The sequence below is a fragment of the Lissotriton vulgaris genome, chromosome 6 (genome assembly GCF_964263255.1).
Source record: "Lissotriton vulgaris chromosome 6, aLisVul1.2, whole genome shotgun sequence".
NCBI classification, from domain to species: domain Eukaryota; kingdom Metazoa; phylum Chordata; class Amphibia; order Caudata; family Salamandridae; genus Lissotriton; species Lissotriton vulgaris.
This window is the reverse complement of record NC_141694.1, coordinates 887591616-887618203: the sequence shown is the minus strand read 5'-3', so window position 1 is coordinate 887618203 and position 26588 is coordinate 887591616. Positions and strand designations below refer to the sequence as shown.

At 43.9% G+C, this 26588-nt stretch overlaps 1 protein-coding gene across 1 annotated transcript in view; it reads left to right on the top strand.

Annotated features, from left to right (window-relative positions):
- The window catches only part of CCDC170 (coiled-coil domain containing 170), a 252752-nt gene that overhangs the window by 163387 nt on the left and 62777 nt on the right, over nt 1-26588 (top strand). Inside the window, exon 12 of the mRNA XM_086926876.1 lies at nt 19917-20153. Coding sequence (XP_086783002.1) covers nt 19917-20153 — 237 coding nt within the window. The remainder of the gene's footprint in view (nt 1-19916; nt 20154-26588) is intronic.

The window sequence follows — 26588 nt, the reverse complement described above, 5'->3', positions numbered from 1 at the left end:
AAAAAGGTTTGCCTAGGATTGGCAGGCAGCAGTCCGCAGCACGCAAAGTGACAGCCAAAGTCCATCGTGATTGAAGATCAGCGACAACACTAAAGTTTCCTACTACATTAACCAGTCATTAAAATACTCAAACTATTAATCCACCACCACTATTTCTTCTTATCGCCATGTGTACAAAGGAAGGACTGGACTTGAGTCTGTAGGGGCTGATTTAGAAGGCCCTTGCGGCTCTTTTGCTCCATTGTTGCATGACTTTTGTGACGCAGCGACAGCACAAAAGAGGCGCAATGGTGCGGCGTATATTAACAACGTGACGCATATGGGAGATGCATCACGTTGTAAAGCCCTGCGCCAATAGGGGGCGTTCCGGCGCAAGGGAGGGCGTTCCTGCGCAGGAACGCATCCTAAAAGTGGCTGAGGGAAATCTACAAGATTTCAATCAGTCACTTTGAGGACAATGATGCGTGACTCAAACCCTGCGCCTGCTTGAAGCAGACGTACGGCTTGATGCAGCATTGGGGAGATAGGGCACCCCAGAGCATTGATGGAGCTGCACCATCGTTGCGACGCAACTCCAGCAATGCGCCGCCTTTACGGCACAGATGCGTAACTCTTTGGTGACGTTTTGGGCCCATGGTGCGCCGCATTGTAAATACGGCGCACCATGGGTGATGGTGGCGTGACGCACAATTACTGGCGCATCCCTGCTACTTTGCAGGGATGCGCCGGTAATTAAAAATCTGAACCTTAGTGTGTAGCATTACGCAGTTCTTTCAACTACACTCATACATAATTTCACAGGCCAATGAAATGAACACAAAATCTAAAACAAATAAGCATAGTAGCAACACTACTGAGAAGAAGGAGAGCAGTGTACCTGAAATGCACAGAAGATTTTGAAATATAATTTACCTACAATGTAATGAGCAGCATTATTGCTCTTGGTAAAAAACAAAAATTTGCAATATAATAACACAGCAGGAGAAAACATAGTAGTAAAGACATAGCTACTACTACTCACCAAGCCCGGGGATCTCAAGGCCAAGGAGGTCGAGCAGATCTCGCTCACGGGTCAGGACATCCGTCCAGCGGTGGGTGGCCTGGTTGTAGGTGCGCCAGACCAGAGAGTGGTGGTAAATGGCCTGGCACACCTTCTCCCACCGCTTCCGGCGCTCCCGGGCCCTGTACCCGGCACTGATCTTGCCGCCTCCCATGATGGTCCTGGGGAGGCGGCGCTGAACATAAAAAATGAGTTGGCCCACCTCCTCCGGGCTAAAGATCTCCCTGGGTACGACCTCCTCCCCCCTCAAACGCCCGCACGGGAGCCGGACACGGGGTGCGGGACCCTTCCCCTTCTCGGGATGCTTCCCGGCTCCCTTCACCATGGTCTGGGCGGAAAGGAATAAAGAAAATAGAATAGGGAAGAGAAGAAAAGAAAAGAGTTTACAAAAGTAGTTTAAAATTAACCAAAAGTAGCAGTAAACACAAAAATATAGGGCTAGAAAAATAGAGGGATAGATAATAAGTAAAATAGATAAAAAAAAACTTCAAACAAGCAAAGGATGGCAGAGATTGACAGAGGATACAAAGACCATGCCCAGAACCATAGCAATGAATGAGAAACAAGATGGCCGCGCCCGTTCACGACCGCGCGGGTAAGTTCGCGCGAGATTTTCCTTGCGAACACGCGCGAAACTGTACTGGCAAGCTGCGGACTTTGCGAGATTACACTTCGCGCCCGGAAACGGAAATACGTCAGGCAAACAAGATGGCTGCGCCCTTGAACGACCGCGAGGGTAACTTCGCGCCTTGCACCTACGAGCGGCTCGCAAAAACGCACAAAACCTTGCCAACTAACACGCCGCAAAAATAACAAATTGCATATTCGTACGAATTTGCGGCTTCCGAATACGATCTCGCGCGTGTTCGCGCCCCGCGAAATTGCAGAAAAACGAGTTTTTCAAAACTGAAAGCACTCGGCAGGGGCAAGAGTTCAAACTCATCATTAGTAACAATTCCCGGTAGTGCTTCCTGACTGGGGCCCCTCCAGAATTCAGTTGCTAGTTGCAACAATTGTATGACCCTGCTCTGACCCTCACAGCAGGCTCATAGAATAGCTACAAGTAGGCCACAAAGGTCCTGGGGAAAAAAAATGCACTGCAACAGAAAGCAAAATTACAGATAAGGAAGCAGGTGCCAGACTGGAATTTTAAAACAGTGACACATTAATAAACTAACCCCAAATTAATTCATCTCAGTTGAAGCAGGGCTGGTGTGCTTGCTTTTCCCCCCCATAATCTACAGTAATGATGAACCAGAGGGTGGCATTGATGTAACAGAGGGTTGCAGTGGTGAAACAGAGGGTGCTGGGAACCTGTGATGATGAACCAGACGTAGAAACAACATAATTCGCGACCGTTGCGCGCCGAAATGTAAGTTCGCAATTGCGAACTGGTACGAAACCCTCGCGAACTGGCAGAAATCCTTGCGAACACAAAAAAAAAAAAAATTCGCAAGAATTCGCGGATTTTGCGGATTGCGAATTCGCAAATCCGCAAAATTCGCGAACGCGAGATTCGCAAAATTTTCACATCTAGCGTTATCATTAGGTCGGTCGTTTCCCATTGGATTTCTTTAAGTTTTATAGGGAAATCTTTGGTATCTCTCACATGTGAGGGTAAATTCGTAACATACTCATGTAAAAAAATGATCAACATATTTAGAAACATGTTCTAGAGTGCTACCTATCGAAGAAACAATAGGCCTACCTGGTGGTACAGTGGCATTTTTATGGATTTTGGGTAAAAGATAAAGGATAGACAATTTTTGGTAATCACGCTTAAGAAAACAATATTCTTCCCATGTTATGTATCCTTTATCTTTCCATTCTTTCAATTTTGTCCAAATGTCAAGAATGCTGTTGTTATACAATTCTACACTTGTTTTTTCATAAAAATTATGATCACTCAATTGTCTCTGGGCTTCTGCAATATACATTTTTGTGTCCCATAGCACAATATTCCCTCCCTTATCTGCAGGGCGAATGATGACATTCGGATCGCTGGCTAATTCTTTCAAGAATATTTTTTGTGTTTTGGACAAATTATATTGAAAATTCTGTTTTGTCTTACTTCGATGTTTGAGTTTCAATAAGGACTGAGTTACTACGTCTTGAAAAGTATCCATATTATCATGGGGGAGGTTGGGGAAGAAAACAGATTTAGGTTTAAATTTTGTTTGTTTTGTAGATTTGGTTGGAATACCAAAGTCCCATTCTTCATTCTAATCGATCTCTTCTGTTTCAACACCTATAGCCATGCCTTGTATGTCTCTTAGGAGTTCAGCATCTGCGATATTCAAATCAGAGAAAACATGTTCAGTTTGGCTTCCTTCGCTTTGTAGATTACTCTGATTATGTTTGTAAAGAGTATGCCATTTTTTTAATTTACATTTTCTCGTGAATTTATAGAGATCGATACGAGTATCTGCATAATTAAACATTTCCGTGGGACAAAATGTTAGACCCAGACAGAGAGTACTTTTTTCTGCCAATGTAAGTTCTTTGCTGCTTAAATTTACAATGGTTTTATCTAGATCCATTATTGCTTTCCTCTTGAGCCACGTTTCTTGTTACTCATGGGCTCCTTTTTGCTTGTTTTTTGATTCCCTTTGTTTTCTTCGTTTTCTCCTCTGTTTGCTCCTCCCCTCCCTCTTCCTCTTCCACGGCCTCGACCTCATGGTGTTCTCCCTCTCCTTGGGGGCGATTGTGTTGCTGTTCTCGGTATTTGACGTCCTCTCCTCAGGACTTTGAACTCGTCCACTTTTGTTGTTATTGGTCGTTCTGATCTGGAACTGACTGTAGATATTGAAATATCAGTATCTGATCCTCTGTTTTCAATGGTTTGTTTTTCTTTTTCTGGTGTGCCGTCTTCCGCTTGATTATTCGTTCCTTGTGGTAGATTGTCATAAAAATAGTCGTATTTTGGACTGTACATAAGAATACGGCCTGACTCGTAATCCACACAATCCCTGTGGAGCTTTCTTTGCTTACGTAATTTTATCTCTTCCTCATGCTGTAGTAGTTTTGATTTCATGTCTACCATAAACTTACTGATGGTTTCTTGGTCATTATTTTTGGACAATTCATCTTCCAAAGCACTGATTTCTAACAGAATACCCTCTCTGTCTTCCCATGCGTATTTAATAAGTATATTCAACATAGTCCTTGAACTATTGGCAGAGTTTTCTTGACAATCTTGTAGCATGCGGGGATTCTTAGATTCATATGATGGCATGATATAAATACAGAGTCCTCGTGGCACCATTGACTTATCTACATAATCTTGTAGCGAGATAGCTTCCCACCATTTGGCTGTTTCACTCTTTTTCAATTTTTCCAGTCGTCTGAGTTTGGCATTGAGCGAGGTATCGATGTTATTAGTTGATTTTAATTTACTGCCTCCAGTACCTGGCTTGCGAGCCAGCAGAGTCACTGCTGCCGCCCTCTGTTCTACATCTGTGTTCATGTTGATAGATTCCCTCCCGAATGCTTCAGGCACTTTGTGTTTCCATTTTGCTACACGACAGCCTGGCCGTGGGGAGAGCACCACCATCTGCTGAAACACGCACTCTTGTCAGCAGTATGAGGCTTTCACTTCTAAACTATTTGGAGGTATGTTTGGGCACTGGACTCTTTTTGTAATGAAACAGCGCGCCGAACCGCAACACAGCCTACTAGAGGCATTAGAACAATATGCACTATTAATCAGCAACTCTCAACTTTACTACAAAGTGGATGTTTTAAATGTGCATCATCAAAGGACAACAAGTCCCAGCAAACTGTGAATGGCGGTGCACTCAGCACACGCCCACCGGAGGATTTGTATAAATAAATAGTCCCAAAGCAAATGGTGCATCCTCAAGTCTTACTGATTGCAGCCCCTGAGGAGGGGGGAGATTCCCTGAAATGCGTCGGGCACATGAATGAGGTGAAGCGGAAAGGCGTGTTGCATTGTGAAGCCCGGAGGGCAGAGGACTGTTGTGTGCCTCCTGAATGCTTCAGGCACTTTGTGTTTCCAATTTGCTACACGGCAGCCTGGCCGTGGGGAGAGCACCACCATCTGCTGAAACACGGATTCTTGTCAGCAGTATGAGGCTTTCACTTCTAAACTATTTGGAGGTATGTTTGGGCACAGGACTCTTTTTGTAATAAAACAGCATGCCAAACCGCAACACAGCCTACTAGAGGCATGAGAACAATATGCACTATTAATCAGCAACTCTCGACTTTACTACAAAGTGGATGTTTTAAATGTGCATCATCAAAGCACTACAAGTCCCAGCAAACTGTGAATGGCGGTGCACTCAGCACATGCCCACCGGAGGATTTGTATAATTAAATAGTCCCAAAACAAATGGTGCATCATCGAGTCTTACTGATTGCAGCCCCTGAGGAGGGGGGAGGTTCCCTGAAATGTGTCGGGCACATGAATGAGGTGAAGCGGAAAGGCGTGCTGCATGGTGAAGCCCGGAGGGCAGAGGACTGTTGTGTGCCTCCCTATATATATATTTCGACACAATGCTGCCCCTAGACACAGATATTGCAAAGCGGTATTTTATTTTCGGCTTATGTCAAGACCCAACGCGTTTCGGGGACAACCCCTTGATCATATATATGAATATATGAAGCAGATGTTGATATTATAGATTTTGAAAAAGGCTGATAACGTATTATGAAACCAAGAATTCAGTGGCCGCAGGAGGAAAGGCATTTTTGAGTGCCAGAGGGCCATGGGCTTTAATGATTTATTTATGTGTTACTTTACAGGGTTTACTTTGAGGCATCCAGCCCTTGGAATAGTGTCAGAAACTGCCTTACGGGGTGGCATACTTGTGTGGCAGGAGGGTGTGTGCAAAGACTAGTCTGAGGTCTTCAGCCTTATGGCAGCCCATATGGTTTCTGCCCTTTCTCTGGCAATGTGGAACTTGGTCAGTGTGTTTTTTCACCATTCTGCATCACCACGTCTATCACTCCTGTTGACATGGTTGTCAGCTGCCTTATGTGTAGATTTTTGTTTTGGCAGGTGACGGAGATCGCTATGGCATTCAGTGGTGGAACAGCTCCAGGCTCATGACATTCCGGTACGCTCCTTTATCAATCAGTGCCTTAATGTTGTTTTCCTTATCACTAGCGCACACACTGGATGGGAATGCAGGCTGCTTTTCACTGGTGATGGGTTTTATATTAGAAATATACCTTCCTCCTCTGAGAGGTCCTGTTTGCAGTCTGTGTGCACCCATGATGATTTGCCCATGGAGCTGCAAATGTCTGTGTCTTCAAGTGTCAGGTTTTGGACTTTAGTAATGATGCTGCATCCCACCTCGTTCTTCGACCTCTTCCTTTTCGCAATTCCTTCAACCTGTTCCGGTGTTGTGACTGATTGTGTTTCATGTTGAGTTGGCTTTGGATGGTGTTGATCACTTCCGTCTCAGTACCTGGGGACGTCCCTAGTTGAGAGCCAGATGGGTTGGCCATAGAGAGTCATCTTCAGCTATGCTCCTTGAGATGTGGACAAGTCACATGAGCAGCAGTATGAGGCCTCTCAGCATCACAGACTGGCAGCCCTCTATGAGTTGGGCTTGAACTTCTTTTGGCTGACCATCATTGGTACATGTGCTGCCAGCTCACGCAAGCATGTGTAAAACGCGTTGATGGACTCCTCTTCACGGTGCCATGCTTGACATAGTTTAAAGCACTTGAAGTCCAGGTTGAGTTGGGGGTCGAAGTGCGCGTTATGCACCCTGATGGCAGCGTCATAGTCATTATCTACCCCAGTGTCTAGGAGGTGTTTAAAAAACTTATAGATTTCTTACCCTGCACGGTGGAGTAATAGGGATGTTTTGATGGTTCTGTTGGTTTAAAATAATAATAAAAATAATAAGACCATTTCTTAAGCGCCTGGTTACACCTATGACGGTGTGTCCCCGCGCTGAAAAACTACTGCTCCCGGATGAGGCTAAAACCAAGTCACCCTAAAGTTCTAGAATGTATCATAATGTTATTTACTTGGGAAAGAGGTGAGTTTTTAGATTTTGTCTGAATCTTGTTTCGGAGGGCTCCATCCGAAGGTTCAAGGGGAGGCTATTCCAATGCTTGCTAGCCAAGAAACGGAAGGAACTACCTCCCATTCTGGACCTGTGAACGCGGGGGAGTTTAAATAACATCACTCCAGCGGATCTGAGATTTCGAATAGGGCGATGAATGATAAGGAGTCTTTGCAGGTAGTTTGGGCCTTTTCCCTGGGCAATGCGATGAGCCATACATAGTGCCTTAAATTTGATCCGCTCCACAATAGGGAGCCAATGAAGTTTACGCAATGCCGTTGTACCGGATGCCCTGCGAGGGAGGTTCAGTACCAAGCGGGCAGCGGCATTTTGGACACACTGAAGTTGTTGGATGCTTTTTTTGCTCAGGCCCAGGAGAAGGGCGTTGCCATAATCCAGATGCGGCGTAACTAAAGCATGGATAAGTTTCTTTCTAGCACCGAAGGGGAGCAGGTCGAGAACTCTACGGAGAGTTTTTAATATTCCAAAGCATTTTCCAGTGATTTTGCTAATTTGTTGCTTGAAGGAAAGCTCCGCATCAATCATGATTCCCAAGTTTCTTACAACCTCTGCTGAGCGGGGGATTGGCCCTTGTTCCGTCGGCCACCAGTCCTTTGACCAGGTGGAGGGAGACTTACCGACCACTAGCAGCTCAGTTTTATCGCCATTTAGGCGAAGGCAATTGTTGTTCATCCACCCAGCCACTGCCCGCATGCAATTGGAAAAATGTATGGCTTCCTCAGGCTGGTTATTGGCAAGTTGAATTATTAATTGGGTATCGTCAGCGTATGTGACGATATCCACACCATAGGCTTCCACAATATGTGCCAAAGGCTCCATATATATATTAAACAGCGTGGGGCTCAAACTAGAGCCTTGTGGAACCCCATGCCTCAACTTGCGAGGAGATGACTTATAAGGAGGGCAGTGTACCTGAAAACTCCTGTTTTTCAGAAAGGATCTTATCCATTCCAGGGCTGGGCCCTCAATTCCCATGTCTGAGAGGCGCGACAGCAGCGTTGAGTGCAGCACGGTGTCAAATGCTGCACTGAGGTCTAATAACACCAACGCTGCTGTCTGCCCTCCATCAGCAAGTTGTCTCAAGCGTTCTGTGGAAAAGAGGACCGCGGATTCCGTTGAGTATCCTGCTCTGAAACCTGACTGGGTTGAGTGGAGGCAGGAGTTCTCTTCGATGAATTGCATAAGTTGCTTATTCACAACCTTCTCCACAACTTTCCCACAAAAGGGGAGGAGGGATATCGGTCGGAGGTTTTGCAGTTGAGAGATATGAATATTCGCTTTCTTTTTCAGGGGTATAACCTGCGCGGTTTTCCAAGCCTCCAGCACATGGCACTCCTGAAAAGAGAGAGCGATAAGTTGTTCAATCTGCTCAATCATGCCATCAAGAACTCCCATACATCGGTTAGGGGAGATTACATCCAGAGGGGATCCAGAATGTATTCCTCTCATAATAGGAAGCAAGTCAGATCTCTTAGGGACTGAGAAGCTTGTCAACTGGGGCTTGGTATCGGGAACATTTCTCACTATTGAGTGATGGTCATGTGGGCTGTCTGTGAAAGTAGCGTGTATTAAGTCTACTTTTTTCACAAAAAAATCCGCAATCTCATCACATAGCTCATTAGAGTATGTGTCTTGAGCCTCAAGTCTAGTGGGAACCGTAAGCTCTTTATATATTGAAAAAAGTTCCTTAGTAGGATTTTTTGCAGTTTCAATACGTTCTTTAAAATGCACACCTTTAGCTGCTCTAATAAGTTTATGATAGATTTTTAATTCCTTTTTATATTTTGATTTGTCATCTGGATTATAGTTTTTTCTCCATCCTCGTTCAATGTTTTTACATTTGGCCTTAGCTTCCTTAAGTTCTTTGGAGAACCATGGAGCCGTTTGAGTCTTTCTGACAGGGGGTTTAAATGTCCATGGTGCAACTGTGTCCAGAGCCCTGGACATCCATTTTTCATGGGTCACCCTGAAGTAGTTGTTGAGGGGGCAAGCCATGTCTTCCAACGTGGTGCAGTGTTCAAAAGTATGGCTAACTTACTGAATGGCTGTAGTGCTATTTGTGGATTGTGGGCCCGTGGTGTGCCTTCTGTGCAGGGAGGATGGCCCCTCCTGGCGGGGCATTGGCGTTGTCTGTCATGTATCTTGTTCAGACAGCTTGGGTCTGCTTCATGTGGTGCCGGGAATGTTGGAAATGCCTTTTCTCAGCAGAGCTTTGTGCGGAGATTGGAGCGACATTGTTGTGGTTCAGACACGTTCACCCCCTTCCACTCATTATATTGATCTCCTAAGTGTTATTCCTTCTCCTGTGAGCAACAAGTGGTGTAACCTAGGACCCTGTCCAAGTGTTGTGTGCCAGTGATAATGGGGCATGAGCGAGGATTCTATGCAGCTGGCTGTTTATACTTTTCACCTAGACTAGGTGTGAAGTATGCCTTTTAATGCCACACCTCAGGAGCTGCAGGGCTGTGTGCCCTTCCTTCATAGTGTTGGTTTTCCCAATTTGTGTGGTTTTTATTTCTATATATTTTCTTCTCTTCTCCTCGCTGGCCTTTATAGGCTGCACACGAGGGCTACCACAGGGGGGTGCCGGTACTCCAGAACAGGCTCTGAATGCACCTTTGAGGGCTCATCCCATGCGGCGCCCTTACACCACTCAAGGTTTCTCCTCCAGTGTTACTGCTGTGGTCATGAGCAATGATCCCAGTGTAGCTAGAGCTCTCTCTCCTTGTCACCAGTGTTGTGAATCATGCCGGGCCGGCCTAACACCTAGCCAGAGATAGAATGGTCATCTTGTTGCATGGAACACACAGACGAAGCATCATAGTTTGTGAGAAGGGCCACAAGCAGCCCAAATTCTATTTATTTATACCCTATGGCTACCCCCAGTCATAAGGTTCTTGCAATAACAGGATGAGGTTAGGGGAAGACAAATGAGCCTTGTCAATCAAAGGAGAGTAACCCTTATGTGTCAAGGGAACAGGGTGTATAAAGCTAAACAAATAAAGATAGTTTCCTTGAGTTCCTACTTTCTTAATTCGGACTGGTCAGTCCCACCAGAATCCATGAGAGACGAGATGCAGAGAGGCACCAGAGCTGCATGCTGTAAGGGAGAAGACTGAAGGAATCCCCAGCGATACCCCAGATGTAAGGAAAGAAATAACTTTACTCAGATCAGCTAATCACTTTTAACATTGGTGCCCTCTTGTATGCCAAAGAACTTATTCACCTACCACGAGGACGTAAAGCTTCAAATAAATAACAAGAATTTACGTTGGTCATTATCTCTATTAGAATTATAAAACCATCTGGAATCAGCGCCTCAATTTATTAGGAGGTTTATGATTTAAGCTGTATAAAAACAACCTAAAAGAACTGTTTAAATAATGTCCTGAAGAAGGTGGTGCGCACAGCAGAGATCCACCCAAACGCGTCGACTTGGTTTTTAAAAAAAATCATTTTAAAATAAATGTGTTTGAATGTATTGCTTACTAAAATTCCTGCCATGAAGTAATGTACCTGTGAATTGACAGAGTGCTTTAAAACCAACAGTACACTGATGCAAATAACAACAACTGTCATAAGGAATATATATATATGTGCATGTTTTTAACTAAAAGGCTTTTTATATTTGGTTTTGTTTTTCTAAATAATAAAAATTAATTTGCTTACAACATACAACTTACCGGCTACGTAGTACATATGATTTTAGACTGTAAGTGCTCTTTTTGATGGTTCCATGGAAGTATGAAGTAATTGAATGCTTGCGGGTCACATACTCGATAGTGGACTGACCAGTCCGAATTAAGAAAGTAGGAACTCAAGGGAACTCTCTTTATTTGTTTAGACAAATGAGCCAGCCAGCTCACTACAGGGTTTAAGGCACAAGAGTGCTGCAAGGCCGTTTTTTGGCTTTATGGCAACACCTATTGGTGAATAAGGTCATCTGCCTTATTTAGAATGCATCACAAAAACAGGTTAAGCCTGATTTTGTGTTATAATGTGAAATTGAGTTAGCAGTAGTAGTGTAAGGTCCTGAAAAGAGTGATGCTTGGGACCAGGACACAAGTTGAGGGTACACGTGGGTGGACGGCGTCTACTCACTATTTTTATAAGATGGACGCCGTTTACCCTGCCAAGAGATTGGGCCCCACAAAATTATGCAAAACTTGTCCCAGTGTAATTTTCAGACGCTGGGAAACTCCAGCAGCACCTGCACATTGACTGCTTTTGTTCAGACAGGGATTTGGATTATCAGATTCCAGCTGGACCCTTCACAAAGGCTGAAGTTTAGGGGCCTTCAGGCCTCCTTTTGTTGAAGTATGCTGGCTGGGAGCCATCTGGAGCCTCACACCTAAATGCAATGGAGGGGAAACAAAGGCTCACAACTTGTTATCACTTCACAGATACTTAAGACAGGCATGCTTTTCACTGTGTTTCTTCCCTGTATATAAGAAATATGCAAGCTCTGTAAGATTGTCAGATTTGTTGGTCTGTCCTGTTATTTACACACATATCAATTTAAAGACCGCTATTTTGTTTATTTATTTTATAGTGCTTTAGCGCTACTCACCCTAATGCAGGGTGTCAGAGCGCTTTACATCACACGTACACATTACACATTGACAAAAAATCATATGTGTGCAAATCAATGTACAGGATGTGTTACGTGTCCTTCATAGCTCACTATGCTGCATTAGAAGGCTTACAATTAATGAAATGGAAGTACAATAAAACAATCTCTGTATTAACCCCTTCCTTGCTTATGACTAGCCCAGCTCATCATGAGGCACATTGGAGTTGTGCTCATGACGAGCTGGGCTTGTCATAACGGCCGCGGCCCTCCCTGTGCGGGAGAATCAATTAGTGGGCGGAGTCGTGACGAGCCCAGCTCATCATGAGCACAACTTCACTGTGCCTCATGACGAGCTGGGCTCGTCACGAGCACCGCAGCGACGCGCCCCCCCTCCTCCCTCGCGCCGTGGGTGAATTACCCCTGCAGTGAGGGGTTAAAAGCAGTAACGCACTTACCCATTTAAGTCAAATTAAAATCTGTTATCTGCTTGCTACAAGTGCTTTGCAGGAGAAATATTAACCCTTTATGCTACTTTTATTCAAATCTGGGACTAAAAGCACAGACCCCGCACCCCCACACAGCAAATATGTTATCCTCCAGAGTTATCTTACCATTATAAATATTCCATGAGATTTAGTTGGCACACAAAGGTCTCTGCAGCAGGTACCTTAACCCAAATACTTTTTAAAATACAGAATTTGGAACCAATTAAGCAGAATAAATTTACTGCCACGTTTCTCCGTGTTGCTAATTTCTTTGTGGCAGGGTTTTAAAAAATGAATGTATAAGTTGAGGCACAGATTTTGCATTGGGGTTGCGTACATTTTTTGGCACAACCCTAACGCAAAATCTCATTTGTTAAATATTGTAATGCACTTCCTGTGAAGTCATGGGTTGTGATGCCACTTCTTGTGATGCCACTTGTGATGTCACTTACTGGGATGTCACACTCTATGATGTCACTTGCATACTGCCTAACTGGGTTAGTCCCCCACTTCTATTTTTTAGGACTTGTGCCCTGCCTGAGACCAATAGTCACAGCTGCTCCACCTTGTGACAGCCCTGGCCATGGATAAGAATCATTGGTGTTAAAACTATTAAATTAAATATTCCTTCAGAAAGTTGAAAACTTGGCAGAGCAATAAGATGTCCAAGGTTCATTCCTTTTTAGTGTATTCACCACTGTTGTGGCATTTTTAAAAAATCTACCCTTTAAAAAAAATGCAAGTATATGTTATTATATATAAAATTATAAAAAAAATGGTAGGAGAAACTCACATTTTGGTGATTGCAGATGCAGATTGCCCGGGTCTGCCATTTCCTAGATCTACACCCCTTTTGTGAACCAGAAAATATGGGCAAATAGCAGCTAGAGTGCTGCTCTGGGACACACACACGCAAAAAGATTTATGATGCCAAGTTCCCGATCCCACCAAATACAAGTAGAAAACAAGCAAACATCTTGAGCTACCACTGAGGTCTAGACAGGAGTGAGGTAACATATTCGTGCTGATTGGCTCACAAAGGGACAAATCTGATGGAAGTAGGACCTATAGGAAACAATGGAACAAGACATTGTTTTAGTCTACCTACTTAGGCACCCTTTACCCAACTACTAATGTCCCATGTGTTCAGCAGTAAGAATTAACCAGTCAGAAAGGCTCTAGTTCTGCTTGGCGTACTTGATTGGGTTTGTGGTTGAGTAAGGCACATGTAGGCATGTGGCATCATGAAGTGACCCTTGCATTTGCGGTTAGGGACAATTCTTGTGGTGCAGAATTGAAGACGGACTGAGGAAACGGGTAGGTAATACTTGTTCTATTCCCTTTGCTTTTATATGTATGCTATGTAGTAAAGGCTCCACGGAAACGTAGTTGTGACTGGCAGGAGTTTGTTTGAGCAGTAAAAGGGAAAGCCTCGTTTTCTAAGACACCCAGATTCTACAATCCCCACAGGCAACCTTTGCAGGAAGCAGTGCTTAATTTGAGCCAGTAGTTTCCGGTGCTGGGCACTTAATTGTCAGCACCGGCACTTATAAAAGCCTGCCTCATGGTGGCGCTGTTTCTCTAATGTAATATTAGAGCACAATAACGTCTGTTTATTAATTCATCCTGCATTTAAAATGATAATACCTGCCTCTCATACCATTCTTAAAGCTTTGATGACCTGTAATAGTATGAATCGTTTTGCTTGTCTGACTGTGATGGTTAGTAGTTGTGTAGGTACTGTCATTGGCAGCACTGGCAGGGGCAATGTGTGGTGCAAGGTGCAGCAGCCTCCTGACGAGTGCCCTGGCACCTATTCTTTTAGAAATTAAGCACTGGCAGGAAGGGTAGACATAGGAAAAAGCAATGTGGAAGCCTTTAAATACGTTTCAATTGTAGTTCATGAACTGTATAGCAGTACGCCACACTTAAGGAACTTAATTTTAAAGCCATTATGTGTCAAAGTATAAATAATGTGCTTACACCAATCCAATTAATGTTAATCGGGAATCTTTCTTGTCAAAACAACTTTCAGAGGCCAAGAAAGTACTGTCAATGGGAAGTGATTAATTTCTCAGACCACAAACTATATGGTTTTCATATGACTCTGTGCCACTGTGACAACAGGTTTAGAATCTTGAACTTAAAGGTACTAAACGTGCATTCAGCGAGGTATATTCAGGGCCACTAGAATTAGGTATTTCTGCGCCCGTGGCATTTTCTGTATAATGATGGATTTTCTGCATTTGCTACATAAATCATCATCTTCTGCATAATTTGCAGATTTTTTAAAAACAGGTCTCTAACTGAAATGGATCCCTTCAGGCCCGGACTGGTGATTCCGGGCACCGGGCAATCCCCCGGTCGGCTGGAGGGGGTGGGGGCCGGTTTTCAAAAAGGGGGCCGGTTTTGTGGCTGGGGGCCGATTTTCAGTCCGACTGTCACAGCCTGTGACGGTCGGACTGAAAATCGGCCCCCAGGCACAACAACACTACAGCGTCACTCACAGTAGTTAGTTCAGAGAGATTAGAAGTCACCACCGGCACCAGGTCCAGGTGTTGGGTACTCGTAGTCATGATGATGCCATTGATGTGACTCATCATCGTCTGAGACTAATACGCTAGCGCCCCGCCATCAAGCCTGATTGACCTTCGACTGTGCAACCTAACCCTAGACAAAAGTTTCAGGAGGAGGGGGTGCCTGGCCCTGTGCGCGCAGAATTATGCCCTGTCTCCTCCTCTGCGGCGTCTGCGCGCTGTAGGGTGCGTCCCGCATGCGCATTGGGCAATAACTGCGAGTGACTGCCTACAGGAGTGACGAGAGGAGCAGAGGTGCGCACGGTACTTTAAGGGGCCTTACTTTTATTCTACTGACTAGCGCCGCCGCGCCTAGTCCGACGACCCCCCTGTGTCTGTCTGCAGTGCCACCACCACACAGCAGTCAGCAGGCCTGAGGTGAGTCCGTTTTTCTGGCCGGCGGCCCCCGAGAGGGCCTGAGCACACCTGTGCAGAGCAGAGCCTTGGGTACTTCAAAGGCCCCCGAGTCGTCCTGACTCCTGAGAGAGAATAATTATCTGTACATCTCACGACTCGAGTCACGACACCCTGCAGGCAGGAGGCATGTCGGAGGCTTTTGTGGGGCGGGGGACACATTTCTCCCTTGGCCTGCGTCATGTGATTCCAGTAACCTGTCTCTTGAATTACGTGACTGTGTGTGTCTCTGCCCTCCTGCTAGTGCTAGGAGGCACCCTCATGGGATGTGGCTGATTTTCACAAGTCCTGTTACCGCCCCGATAGGTGAGATGCAAGCTGTGGCTGCCCGCTGATACTTATTTGTCACCACAGTATATCCGAGCCCAAGTTCTGAACATCCCATAGCAAAGCTTTTTATCAGGAACTGTACCCACTGGTGTATCACTCAGCTGCTGTGTATTCAGTGGCACAGCCTCTCCTCTGCCCCCAAGCTGGCTCCCTTCCGAGGTAGATGAAGGGAGTACTGTCCGGTCCGTCCGTAGTCGTAACAACACAGCATCTTCTTGTTTGATATTTGCACAGGCACCAGTTGTAAATCTGGCGTGAAGTCGGAGTAGAGGTGCACATTTTACTGCTCCACTGTTTTTTCTGCAGTGTTATTGATCGACATTCAACATTTGAAGAATGAAAGGTTAAACTAGCTCTTCCTTCATTCAAACCAGTGGCTCAAATGTTAGTGCATGTCTCAGTCGCAAATGCTTAACCTTATGAGCTATCCTGCTTGTTTGGCAAAAATATTTTATTTGAAAGCCATCGTCTTCTGTTTTCTTTCCCATCTTCCACCTATAGCTCCCAATATCATTGCACGACTGACTGCCATGGTTTGGACTGGACATGCTCATCCTGGTTCTCGTTCGCCAGCAGCCTGGCACCCACGGCGAAGGGTTACCTCTATTGTTCAAAGCACCAGACTGCTCATGGGCAAGAGTTGTTGGGGTGCTAGGGCACGCCCTGGGCGTGGGTCTTGAGGTGCATTCAGTGGGGGAGCCACTAGGGATTTATGGAGCACAGCTGGAATGGGCAGTAACCTGGCACATTAAACCTAGCACTTCACGCCCACCTTCATCCTAGCACTGCCTACCTACCTACCTATTCCTGTTATCAGTCTAGAGAGGTCGCCTTACCTCACTGACACACCAGTCCTTCATTAACACACCCTAGGTTAATAGCAGCTCTCCTTCCACCCCTAGTTTTCGCTTATAACAGTTTAGCCACTCTGCTCCTGGCCCTTATTGCTCAAATTCTCAAATCATTGTACACATCAGGCGTCCATATAGCTTACCCAGTCCTATTTTATGACATTATTTGACTTGTGAAATGCGTACATTTGCTTTTCAAAGTACATGCATGACTGGACATTGGAAATAAAAAGTAAATGAGCAGTGATGAAAAACTGGAGGCCTCTGAGTTTCTGACAAAACCCCCAGACTTTCGGGGTTATCATAAGTAAACTTGACATGTGAATGATTCTTTCAGAGCTTTTAAGATCTCTAGTTTTGTGGGTGTGAAGCTCTGTTTTCTTATTACTGTCTGTGATTTGCAGTACTGTTTAATCAATTATAGAACCAGAACTACAGGTCCCAGAATGCCTGACAGGATGAGCTAATCACGCTTGGAACTGGAAAACGTGGGAGCTCTGCAATTTCAAAGCCCCGCTGTTCTTTCAGATGCGACAGACACCGTACTGTCCTCCTGGGTTTACAGAAAAAAACGTGCCAGTTATGTGACTAACTCTATACCAGGCTCAACTTGGAGGAATTCAGATTATTGACTAATCTAACTGACTCCACCAGAGCCTTCTGGCGTTTCAACTGCATGGGCCTGTGACTTACTTTTTCAAGTCCCTGCCAACCTTTTCAAAGTCCAGCCTCTACCACAACAAGCCTGACAGTCAGAGGAACTAGCCTAGCTGACTTCATTTTTATCCCACTGGGTAATATAGTTCAGCATTTAGCGGGTCCCTTTAAAGTTGAAGCATTTAAGTAGTGAGTCCGCCTTTCATCTGTATGAAGTCAACTGACTAACAGTGAGTTCGGAAATATTAACTCCATTTGTTCAAATGTGTTAAAATGATGCCATATTATGTTACCTAGGATTCCAATAGAACATAGTTATCACCAGTGGGGTATCATGGCACTTAAACTCTCTGGATGTGGTAATTGTGTTTCAGAATCGGTTTCTTCTATGGTTTTGCTTGAACAGTGTTTTTCTGTGTTGTAAACTGGACACAATTTTGTTTATATTCTATTTGGGCCAGCATCAAAATGTGTGCAAATTTATTTGACCCATGTTTTTTCTTCTTTGTGCAACTTCCTAGAATTTCTGTAATACTGCCTTACGGTGTGTGTTGATTTATCAGAGATTATTTTGCACCCACAGTCACTGTCTATCACAACCATTTTAAAAGTCCTCTAGAACTGAAATGTCATTAACTGCCCATGTTCTGTCTCAACTGGCACTCCCAGCTATGGAAGTGCAGTGTAATCCAGCTCCTACCTCCCCTCTCAAAACAACTGGAACGGAAATGTATTTAACTGCTTGCAATACTTGGCCTGTATCTATGTCTAATCTACCAGGACTGAGATGCAACTAAACTGCAAGTAACCTGCCAGAACAGCCCATGTTCTCTGGTCACACTCGCCCCCTCTCTCTCCCTTTCTCTCTCTCCCTCTCTTGCTCCCTCCCTCTTTCTCTCTCCCTCTCTATTCCTCTATTCCTTGCTCTCACTCCCTCACATGCTCTTTTTATCCCTCTCAATCTCTCTATTGCTATCCCCCTCTCAGTCTCTCTCCCCTCTGTCTCTCTCTCCCTCCATCCCCCTCTCTCCCTCTATCCCCATATCTGTCAGTTCCTCTCTCACTCTCTATCCCTTTCTCTATCCTTTTCTCTCTCTATCCCTCTCTCTTTTCTATCCCTGCATTTCTCTCCCCCTCTCGCCTCCCTCCCCTCTCTATCGCTATTCTCTACTGTCTCTCTCTCTTCCTCCCACTCTTTCTTTCTCTCGCCCCCTCTCTCTCACTTTCTTGCTCCCTCCCTCTCTCTCTATTTCTCTATCCCTCTCTCTCGCTCCCTCACGCGCTGTCTATTTATCCCTCTCACTCTCTCTATACCTATCCCTCTCTCACTCTCTCCCCCTCTCTCTCGCTCTCTATCCCCATATCTCTCTTGGTTCCTCTCTCACTCCCTAACCCTTTCTCTCTATCCTTTTCTCTCTCTATCCCTCCCTCTCTCTCTTTTCTATCCCTGTATTTCTCACCCCTCTCTCTCCCTCTTTCTCTCCTCCCTTTCTCCCCTCTCTCTATCTCTATCTCTATTTTAAGAGAGTAGGGTCTGCTTCCTATGGTAACCCCCACTTTTTGCTCCACTGGTTTTCGACTTTAGTGTGGCTGTGGGCCTGCTAATCAGACCCACAGCCCAGCTGTGCTCTCTCTAAATTGATAGCATGTACTTTAGGTACATGCCACATTGGATATTGGGTCACCCTTGTGAGTCCCTGTACAGTGTACCCTAAGTACCCAGAGTATAGGTGCACCCAAGGCCTACCAGGGGCTGCAGCATGTATTATGCCACCCCTGGCTGGCATTCCTAAATTGACACAACTGGCTGATCACTCAGCTGGGGCAAGGTGGTGTAATCACCCTTTGCTTAGATATAGAATACCTATATCTAACTTATATATAGACACATAGTAACCTGTAAGTCACTCCTATGGCAGACCTTAACAATCCTGGAGGCAGAGTGCTTGGTTTTGTGTGAGAGGGTGCCCTAGCATGAGCTGAGGCCCTCTGCTGCTTGCGGAACCATGTCCTTATAGCTGTTCTATGATCTCGCCATACCATATACTCTTAAGTGCATTATAATCCTTGCGGTTATTGCTAACTTTGCTTTCTGTCTCCCAAATTTTCTTGGGGGGAGAAGCTAATCTCCCCAAACTCCCCCTAGCAGTGGTTGCTCACTGCGCTTGCTCGCTACCTACCGTGTGGGGGCTGGTCTCACTTTGTTCTCTCTGATTCACTACTTGTGTCTATTTTTGGTGTTCTCTGAAAGAATGTCCTATGGGTACATATGACTGGATGGGTAACCTGATGTTCTTTAAGGTCATTATCTACTATTTTCTGTGCTTTGAAAGTTGATACAATTTGAATATGTAATCAAAAATGTGCTGTAAAATTCACCATTTTGGTCTGTCGTTTTCCAAAATTTTCCCCCAAACCCCCCTAGTGGCGGTCGGGCTCGCTCGCTCGCTGCGCGCCGGACGGGGGCTGGTCTGCCAAAATTTGCCAGGGCTGCTTTCATTTCCCAGTCCGGCCCTGGATCCCTTACTGCGCAGGCCTGTCACGATTCCTTTGCTGATTCCCGAATACAGTTACACTTATACTAATGAAGTTTAACTTCTGCCTAAACAGTGATAACGTTCTACAAATGTCTAAATAAAAAGTATTACTGCCAGCATATGTGCTGCTGTATGCTGCATAAATTGTATTTTTTTGCCACATAATGTTGGCAACCCTGCTGCCGCATAATTCCAGTGGCTCTGGTTATAGTGTTGGTTCAGCTCAGTTCAGCCGATAGGACCTATACATCTGAAAACATCGATTTGAAAAGAGAAAAGCCCTAGACCTTAAGGTGATATCATTTAATTCTCTTTTAGTAGGACTGGGCGACTGTGTTTTAAATTGCCATCTCCCGCTGATTTCACAGATCCGAACTTTGGAGCAGCACAAAGCAATCGAGGGTCTGAGTGAGTCCCTGGGCAAACTGGAGAAAGTGAAGGAGAAGACTGAAAAGAGACTGGTAACTGTGAAGTCGGAGTTAAGTTTCAGAGAACAGGAAGCAAGGGAAGAGAGGGACAGGTACAAGAGTATGCTGGAAGCTGTCAGCAGTGAGCTGCAGACACTGAAGAAAACCATGGAGGATGTTGTCAAGAGAGAGCGACAGGTAAGCCTGGCTTTTATTGTACACATTTACTTTGTATACGTCTTTTAAACTACACATACATTCGGTTCGCTGTAGAACCCTTCCAGTTTGCGAACTCATATGTTTACGACTCCATATCAGTTGTACTGAAGTTCAGAGGCACTGTTTCGATTGAGTGAAAGATAGACACCAGCCCCTCTCAGTGATACATCAGAGTGCTCACATTTCAGCTCCTCACTAGATACAGGGCAGGAATGGTAATGCATAATTCCCAGTATCTTTTGCATCTGAAATGTTGAGAAGTGGGAATAATGATGATTATTACTGCACTTAATTCCTGCAGTAATTCCCCATCTTTCAGTCGTTTCCTACCAGGAAATTTCACCGTCTTTTACCTGGTGACATTTCTGGGGTGAATCTTCAGGGGCTCGGTATTCCTGCGGGAATTTCTCCAAAAGTAGAATCGAGGCTTTGTGTGGTTGTTTCTTCTAGTAAAATCCCCAAATCTGTCTCAGGATGTCTGTTGATTTTCATTGCTGTCACCCCATTGATGAATCATTATTAATAGGCCATGGTTAAGAATCAAACATATTTCAATTTTAAAATATTGTTAAACATATCTAAATCTTTATCTTGAAAATGTTGCTCGATTTCAGTATGTACCCTGGAGAATGTATGTTCGCACTATCGAATACAAAACTCAAACACACTCAACAGTGGAGATAAGTGACTAGATGTCAATGTTTCTGTAATTGAAAAAGTTAGATTCTTCTGTCAATTGAATAGGCAAAGATTTCTAGAGTTAGTCACAATTGTGTGGCATGAACTTTCCCCCTATTTTGCCTGGCGGGGTTTTAGAATGCTAATCAGCTAGAGAAGTGGTGTAGAGTGCAGTGTCAGAGTGCAGTGGTGCATAGCAGATTAGAGTTGCGTAGAGTGTAGTGGTGCAGAGTGCATTTGCGTACAGTGCAGTAGAGTGGCTTAGAGTGGTGCAGCCTAGAGTTCAGTGGCATAGAGTAAAGTGACATAGTGTAGAGTGACAGTTCAGTGGCATAGAGTAAAGTGGTAGAGAGTGGAGTGCTGCAGAGCAGAGTGTTGTAGAACGCATTGGTGTAGAGTGAAGTGGCGTACAGTGGTGCAGAATAAAGGGATATTGAGTGTAGTGGTGTAGAGCAGAGTATAGTAGCATACAGTGCAGTGGTGGAGTAGATTGGCATAGAGTGCAGTGATATAGAGTGTATTGGATTTGAGGAAAGTGTAGTGCGTATTGTTGGAGAGTGCAGTGGCATGGAGTGCAGCGGTATAGAGTTGAGTGGCATAGTGTGGAGTGGTGTAGAGGAAAGTGACACAGAGTGGAACAGAGTGGTGTAGAATGCAGTGGCATAAAGTAGATTGTTTCAGAGTAGGGTGAAGTGGCATGGAGTGCAGTGGTATAGAGTAGAATGTCATACGGTGCTATGGTGCAGAATAGAGTGGCTTAGAGTGGATCGGGCTAGAGTGCAGTGGCGCAGAGAGGAGCAATGCAGACTAGAGCAGCATACACTGCAGTGGCATAGAGTAGAGTGGCATAAAGTATAGTGGCAGAGAGTGCAATGTAGCAGAGCATACTGTAGTAGAGTGCAGTGGTGAATAGTAGAGTGCTGTGGAGTGCATTGGGGTAGAGTGCAGTGGCACCGAGTAGAGTGGTGTAGAGAGCAATGGTGTAGAGTACAGTGATGCACAGTAGAATAGGGTGGTGTAGAGCGCATTGGATTTGAGGAAAGTGTAGTGTGCATTGTTGTAGAGTACAATGGTATGGAGTGAAGTGGCATACAGTATAGTGGCAAATAGTGCAGTGGTGCAGAGTAAACAGGTGTAGACTGCATTGGATTTGAGTAAAGAGCTGTAAGGTCATTGGCATAGAGTGCAATTGCATTGAGTGGTGCAGAGTAGAGTGGAGTGGCATAGAGTAGATTGTTCCAGAGTAGAGTGCAGTGGTGCAGAGTAAATTAGAGTGGCATAGAGGGGATTGACAAAGAGTGCTCTTGCGTTCAGTGGAGTTGTACAGAGTAGAGTGCATTGCCATAGAGTTCAGTGGCATAAAGTGCAGTGTTGGACAGTAAGATGGCATATAATGAAGTGCTGTGGAGTGGTGTAGTGTGCAGTGGGAAGAGTGCAGTGGTGCATAGTAGAGTGGTGTGGGTTTAGAGTGCATTGGCATAGAGTACAGTGGAGTGGTGCAGAGTAGAGAGGTGAAGAGTGGTTGGTGCAGATAAGAGTGCAGTGACGCAGTGTGGAGTTGAGTGGCATAGTGTGGAATGGTACGGAGTACACTGCAGTGGCGTGGAGTGGCGCAGAGTAGAGTGAAGTGGGGTAACATGGAGCATGCATGGTAGGGTAACATACTGCCTTTACACACAACACATCTTAAATTGAAATGACAATTACATTCGCCAAGGTACAGATTTGATCATCAGCACAGTTCATTTATAGACATGTAAAGGTTGTTGTGTGCTAGTAAAAAAAATAACATTGTACAGCCCTCCTCATGCGGACCCCCAATAGCCAATCTAAACGTTACATAAATCATCTCGCTTTGAAGCCAGAAAAAATAAAATAAACACATCGCTCCCGAGAAGACACAGCCTGAAATTTGGCCTCCATCTTTGAATGCACAGCAATTGTGACAAGATAAGGACTATGTTTAAAGGCCTGTTTACAAATACGATTTTGTGGAAGAATTCAGTAAACAAGGTTTGGGCAAGGGGAGTGATGAACTCAAGATGGACAGCCTAAAGCAAATGAAGCCAGTAAATTGAAAGCCAGAAAATGTGAGTTACAAATCACAAAGCCAATGGTAAGCAACGGGCAGAAGACATTCCTAGGTCAACATTTTGAATGTCCCCAATGCTTCTTTGGCAAACTAGACAGCTGTGCTGTCTGGTAGGCTGCGACCTAAAAAACATAAGCTTGCCTAGACTCATTCAGGAATATTTGCACCATCTGTACTAATATGGAGCCCACTTAGGATGCTGCTGGGGTGATAGAAAACTTTGCTTGAATCCTAAGTGGTTTGGACCTGTCAAGCAGAGTATTTTATTCAAACTATTCTTCACATGTATATTACTTGCGTGCACCCATTGTCAAAACTCTAGCTACATTTTCAGTTGCATCTGTAAAGTGTTTATTGCAAATTGTTAGTTATCTGTTTGTCACAGAGCTTACCAACAAGAGGAATCCTCTGTACCAGCAATATAAGCTAGCTCCTGAAACAAAGTCAAATTGCAAATTTATGCTAAATTTCAGACAACATCTACTATCAACAGCATGTTTTTATTCTCAGTAAAATACATTCAGTTGGATAGCTGAGAGCTGGTTGGTAGCCTTTTACATCTCGACTGTCAAACTACTACTCACCTCAAAGATGGACCCCTCTGGTAAGCAAAGTTGCATGAGGTCATTGGAACACAGGAGGTGTAGATTTCTCAGTTTTGTGCTCTACATAGCCTAACAGATGGTACACTGAGGAACATGCAAGAAACTATAACTTTGCTATGATCATATACGACTGACTCTTAAATAATGAATACTATCTCAAAATCTAAAATCTTAGGCTTGTTGCTCATTTTATTATTATTCAGGAAGACTGAGTTATGCCCCAGGTATTCATCAGGTGTACACATGTTGCTCCTAACCCTACAAATCTGCATTACTTGCAGTGTGGAAATTCCTAAGCACTATGGTTAGTAAGAATGCATACATATATAATTTTGTTTGTGTTTATAGTGGGAAAAGCATTGTGAAAATTATGACAAGTCAATGATTTTTAAAACCCTATACCTAAAAGGCATGCAAATATTCATCCATCAGAATGGCCGTAAGATGGATAGGAAGGCCTCTTTAAAGGGGGTCTGGGTAGTCAAATGGATTCTGACTTGATTTGAAAGGCCGCCTTCCCTCAAACGTTTACCCTTTCTATTAATTTTGCTTGCTGAAGCATCTTTCTATAAAAGGGGAGGTGAGGAGGGGTTTCTGAGACTTGTAGAATTATGAACACATTGAAGGTACTCGGTGCTTAGCCGTCAATTGATTTGTGCAATAGGGTGAGCCTATTGAATGTTATTCTGACTACAACTGGGAACTAATGTAAATTTATTAGGACCAGTGCGTATGTATTTTGTGGGGGTATATTTGTTACAATCGTGACAGCTGAATTTTGCAGGATCTTCAGTTGCTTGTTATGAGCTTTCGACATCACAATCTAGAGGCATGGTCATTTCGTGTTTCATTCCACAGTGGTTCTGGTGCCGGTGACCCATTTTGCCTGGGACAGTCGTGGTTGTTTTTGTTCTCAGAAATTTAAGATGATAATTAGTGCTTGTGACTATTGAACTAACGTCATTCATGTTTAATCTAGATTAAACTATGAATCCAAAGTGTTCATTTTTTAGATAGAAGTGCTGCCAACTTTAACACTCTGGCTTTTAATGAGAGATGTCTGAGCTCATGATAAAAAACTCAGGCATAGATTAATTTTTAATATCCTCTCCTTTCTATATTTCTATGGATCATTGACTAGTCAAACTAAAACATTGCTTCCATTAGCAGAGTTGTGAAAGTTGACTGAGCTATTGAACAAAACGTCATGTAGAGGCTTAAAAGAAATACTGAATTCGGCTGAGGCGACAGGCAGAATTTATCTGATACTCCTGACAACACCTCTTCTGCTGATGAAAAAGCTTGGTCTTCACATGTCCTTGCATTTATCTCTGATAAAAAATCGTTGAACTATCTCTCTGCCATTCCCGATGCTTGCCTTAGTCATTGTGGGATGGTTGTGATCAGCACCACTATCTCTGAATACTTCGGACAGCCTAATACTACATCACGGCTGACTTCCATGATTGATCCTTGTGCCCCAAATGAGACCATAATATGCCATTAACCAGACTTTCACACATATGTACTTATCCAACCTATAAACAAGGAGCATATAATGTAACTACTGGTCATTAATGATCAATGTCTGAACTGTTTGCTCTTCCTCCAAAACCAAGAAAATCTTGAGAAAGTCTTCTTGGTCGATATAACAATTCCCATTTTATACAATCCATCAGACATTTAAAAGTACAAGTTCCAATTAATCCGATCAGTGGGCAAATTCAATCAGCTGAACAAATTCACAATAATCCAGCCAGTAGTTAAATTTAATCATCTGACACGCTTCGCCCTTTGCGTAGATCATGAGGGCTTGTGACCATATTAGAAAAATACATTCTTTCATTTCATGTATATTATCTACACAGTTTGCAACCTTGTGTTCCCATCCTGGTACATTCACTCTAGTTGTGGCATGTTTCTATTTTTTCATTGCCGCTATGTTCTCATATACGTTTCGAGAACTGCCCCCACTGCCAAAATGTTGTGCTTTTGCACATAGGTACTTAGTTGACAATGACTATGCACTTTTGTCAGAATGCTGTCCTTATATTCTACCTCATCCGGACCGTTGAACTTCCCACTACCTCACTGTTCATATGTATTGCATGCAATAGTGCACAGTATTTCTGATATATATGTCAACAAAATGTTAAAGTGCAGGTAAATAAAAATAAATAACTGCTTTAAGGTTTATCTAGCCTCCTTTCTTTTCTTAAGGAAAGCAGGATGTTTGTTATCCTTGGTTTTATAAGTAGCATAATAGTTAGAACTTGTCGAGTTGTATCCAAATCAATCTTTGCATATTTTGAGAGGAGTTCCAGCATTCCTTTGAAGGTTTTTGCCATAAATACTGCTCATTCGTTTAGAAGTTCGGATTGGGTTTTTTGGAGGTGGGGATGGTGGAGATTCTCAACCCCGTGAATAAGCTTCCCACTTCCACATAGTCAGTCAAGGAGGTGACCTCCCACCACTTATTCAGTTCACGTTTTGCTAGTTTTTCCAGTAATGCCAGATTCTGTTTCAAGGGTGACTCCTGTATATTGGTGGTAACACTCTTTTTGGTGCTCGATTCTTTAGAGTTCAGTTCCTCATTAAAAAGGGAAATTGCAGCAGCTTGCCTTTCAGATTCCCAATCATTCATATCTTCCCTTATGTACAGATTCCAACGTGTGTTTAAGTGAACACGGATGCAAATCTTCTTCCGTGATGCACCCGATTGTCCAGGGGGTGCCTACTTTGCTGTGTCAGCCAGGAATATGAACCGGTATTTTGGGTGAAATATTGACATATTAGGTGTTACCGCCTTTTTTGTTCACAATCCGAGTGCCCTTTTATTTATTCATGCATTTTTATCACATTTGAAAAATGCACTAAATATACGATGTTCATATTGATTTAGTGTCTAATTTTTCATATGACATTCAATATGATCAATTCAAGGAATCTGTACTAATGTTATCCACTAAAAACAATGGTCTATTTTACATCAAAATTATGATGAATTATAAAAAGCCTGATTGTAAAGAAAATTCGATC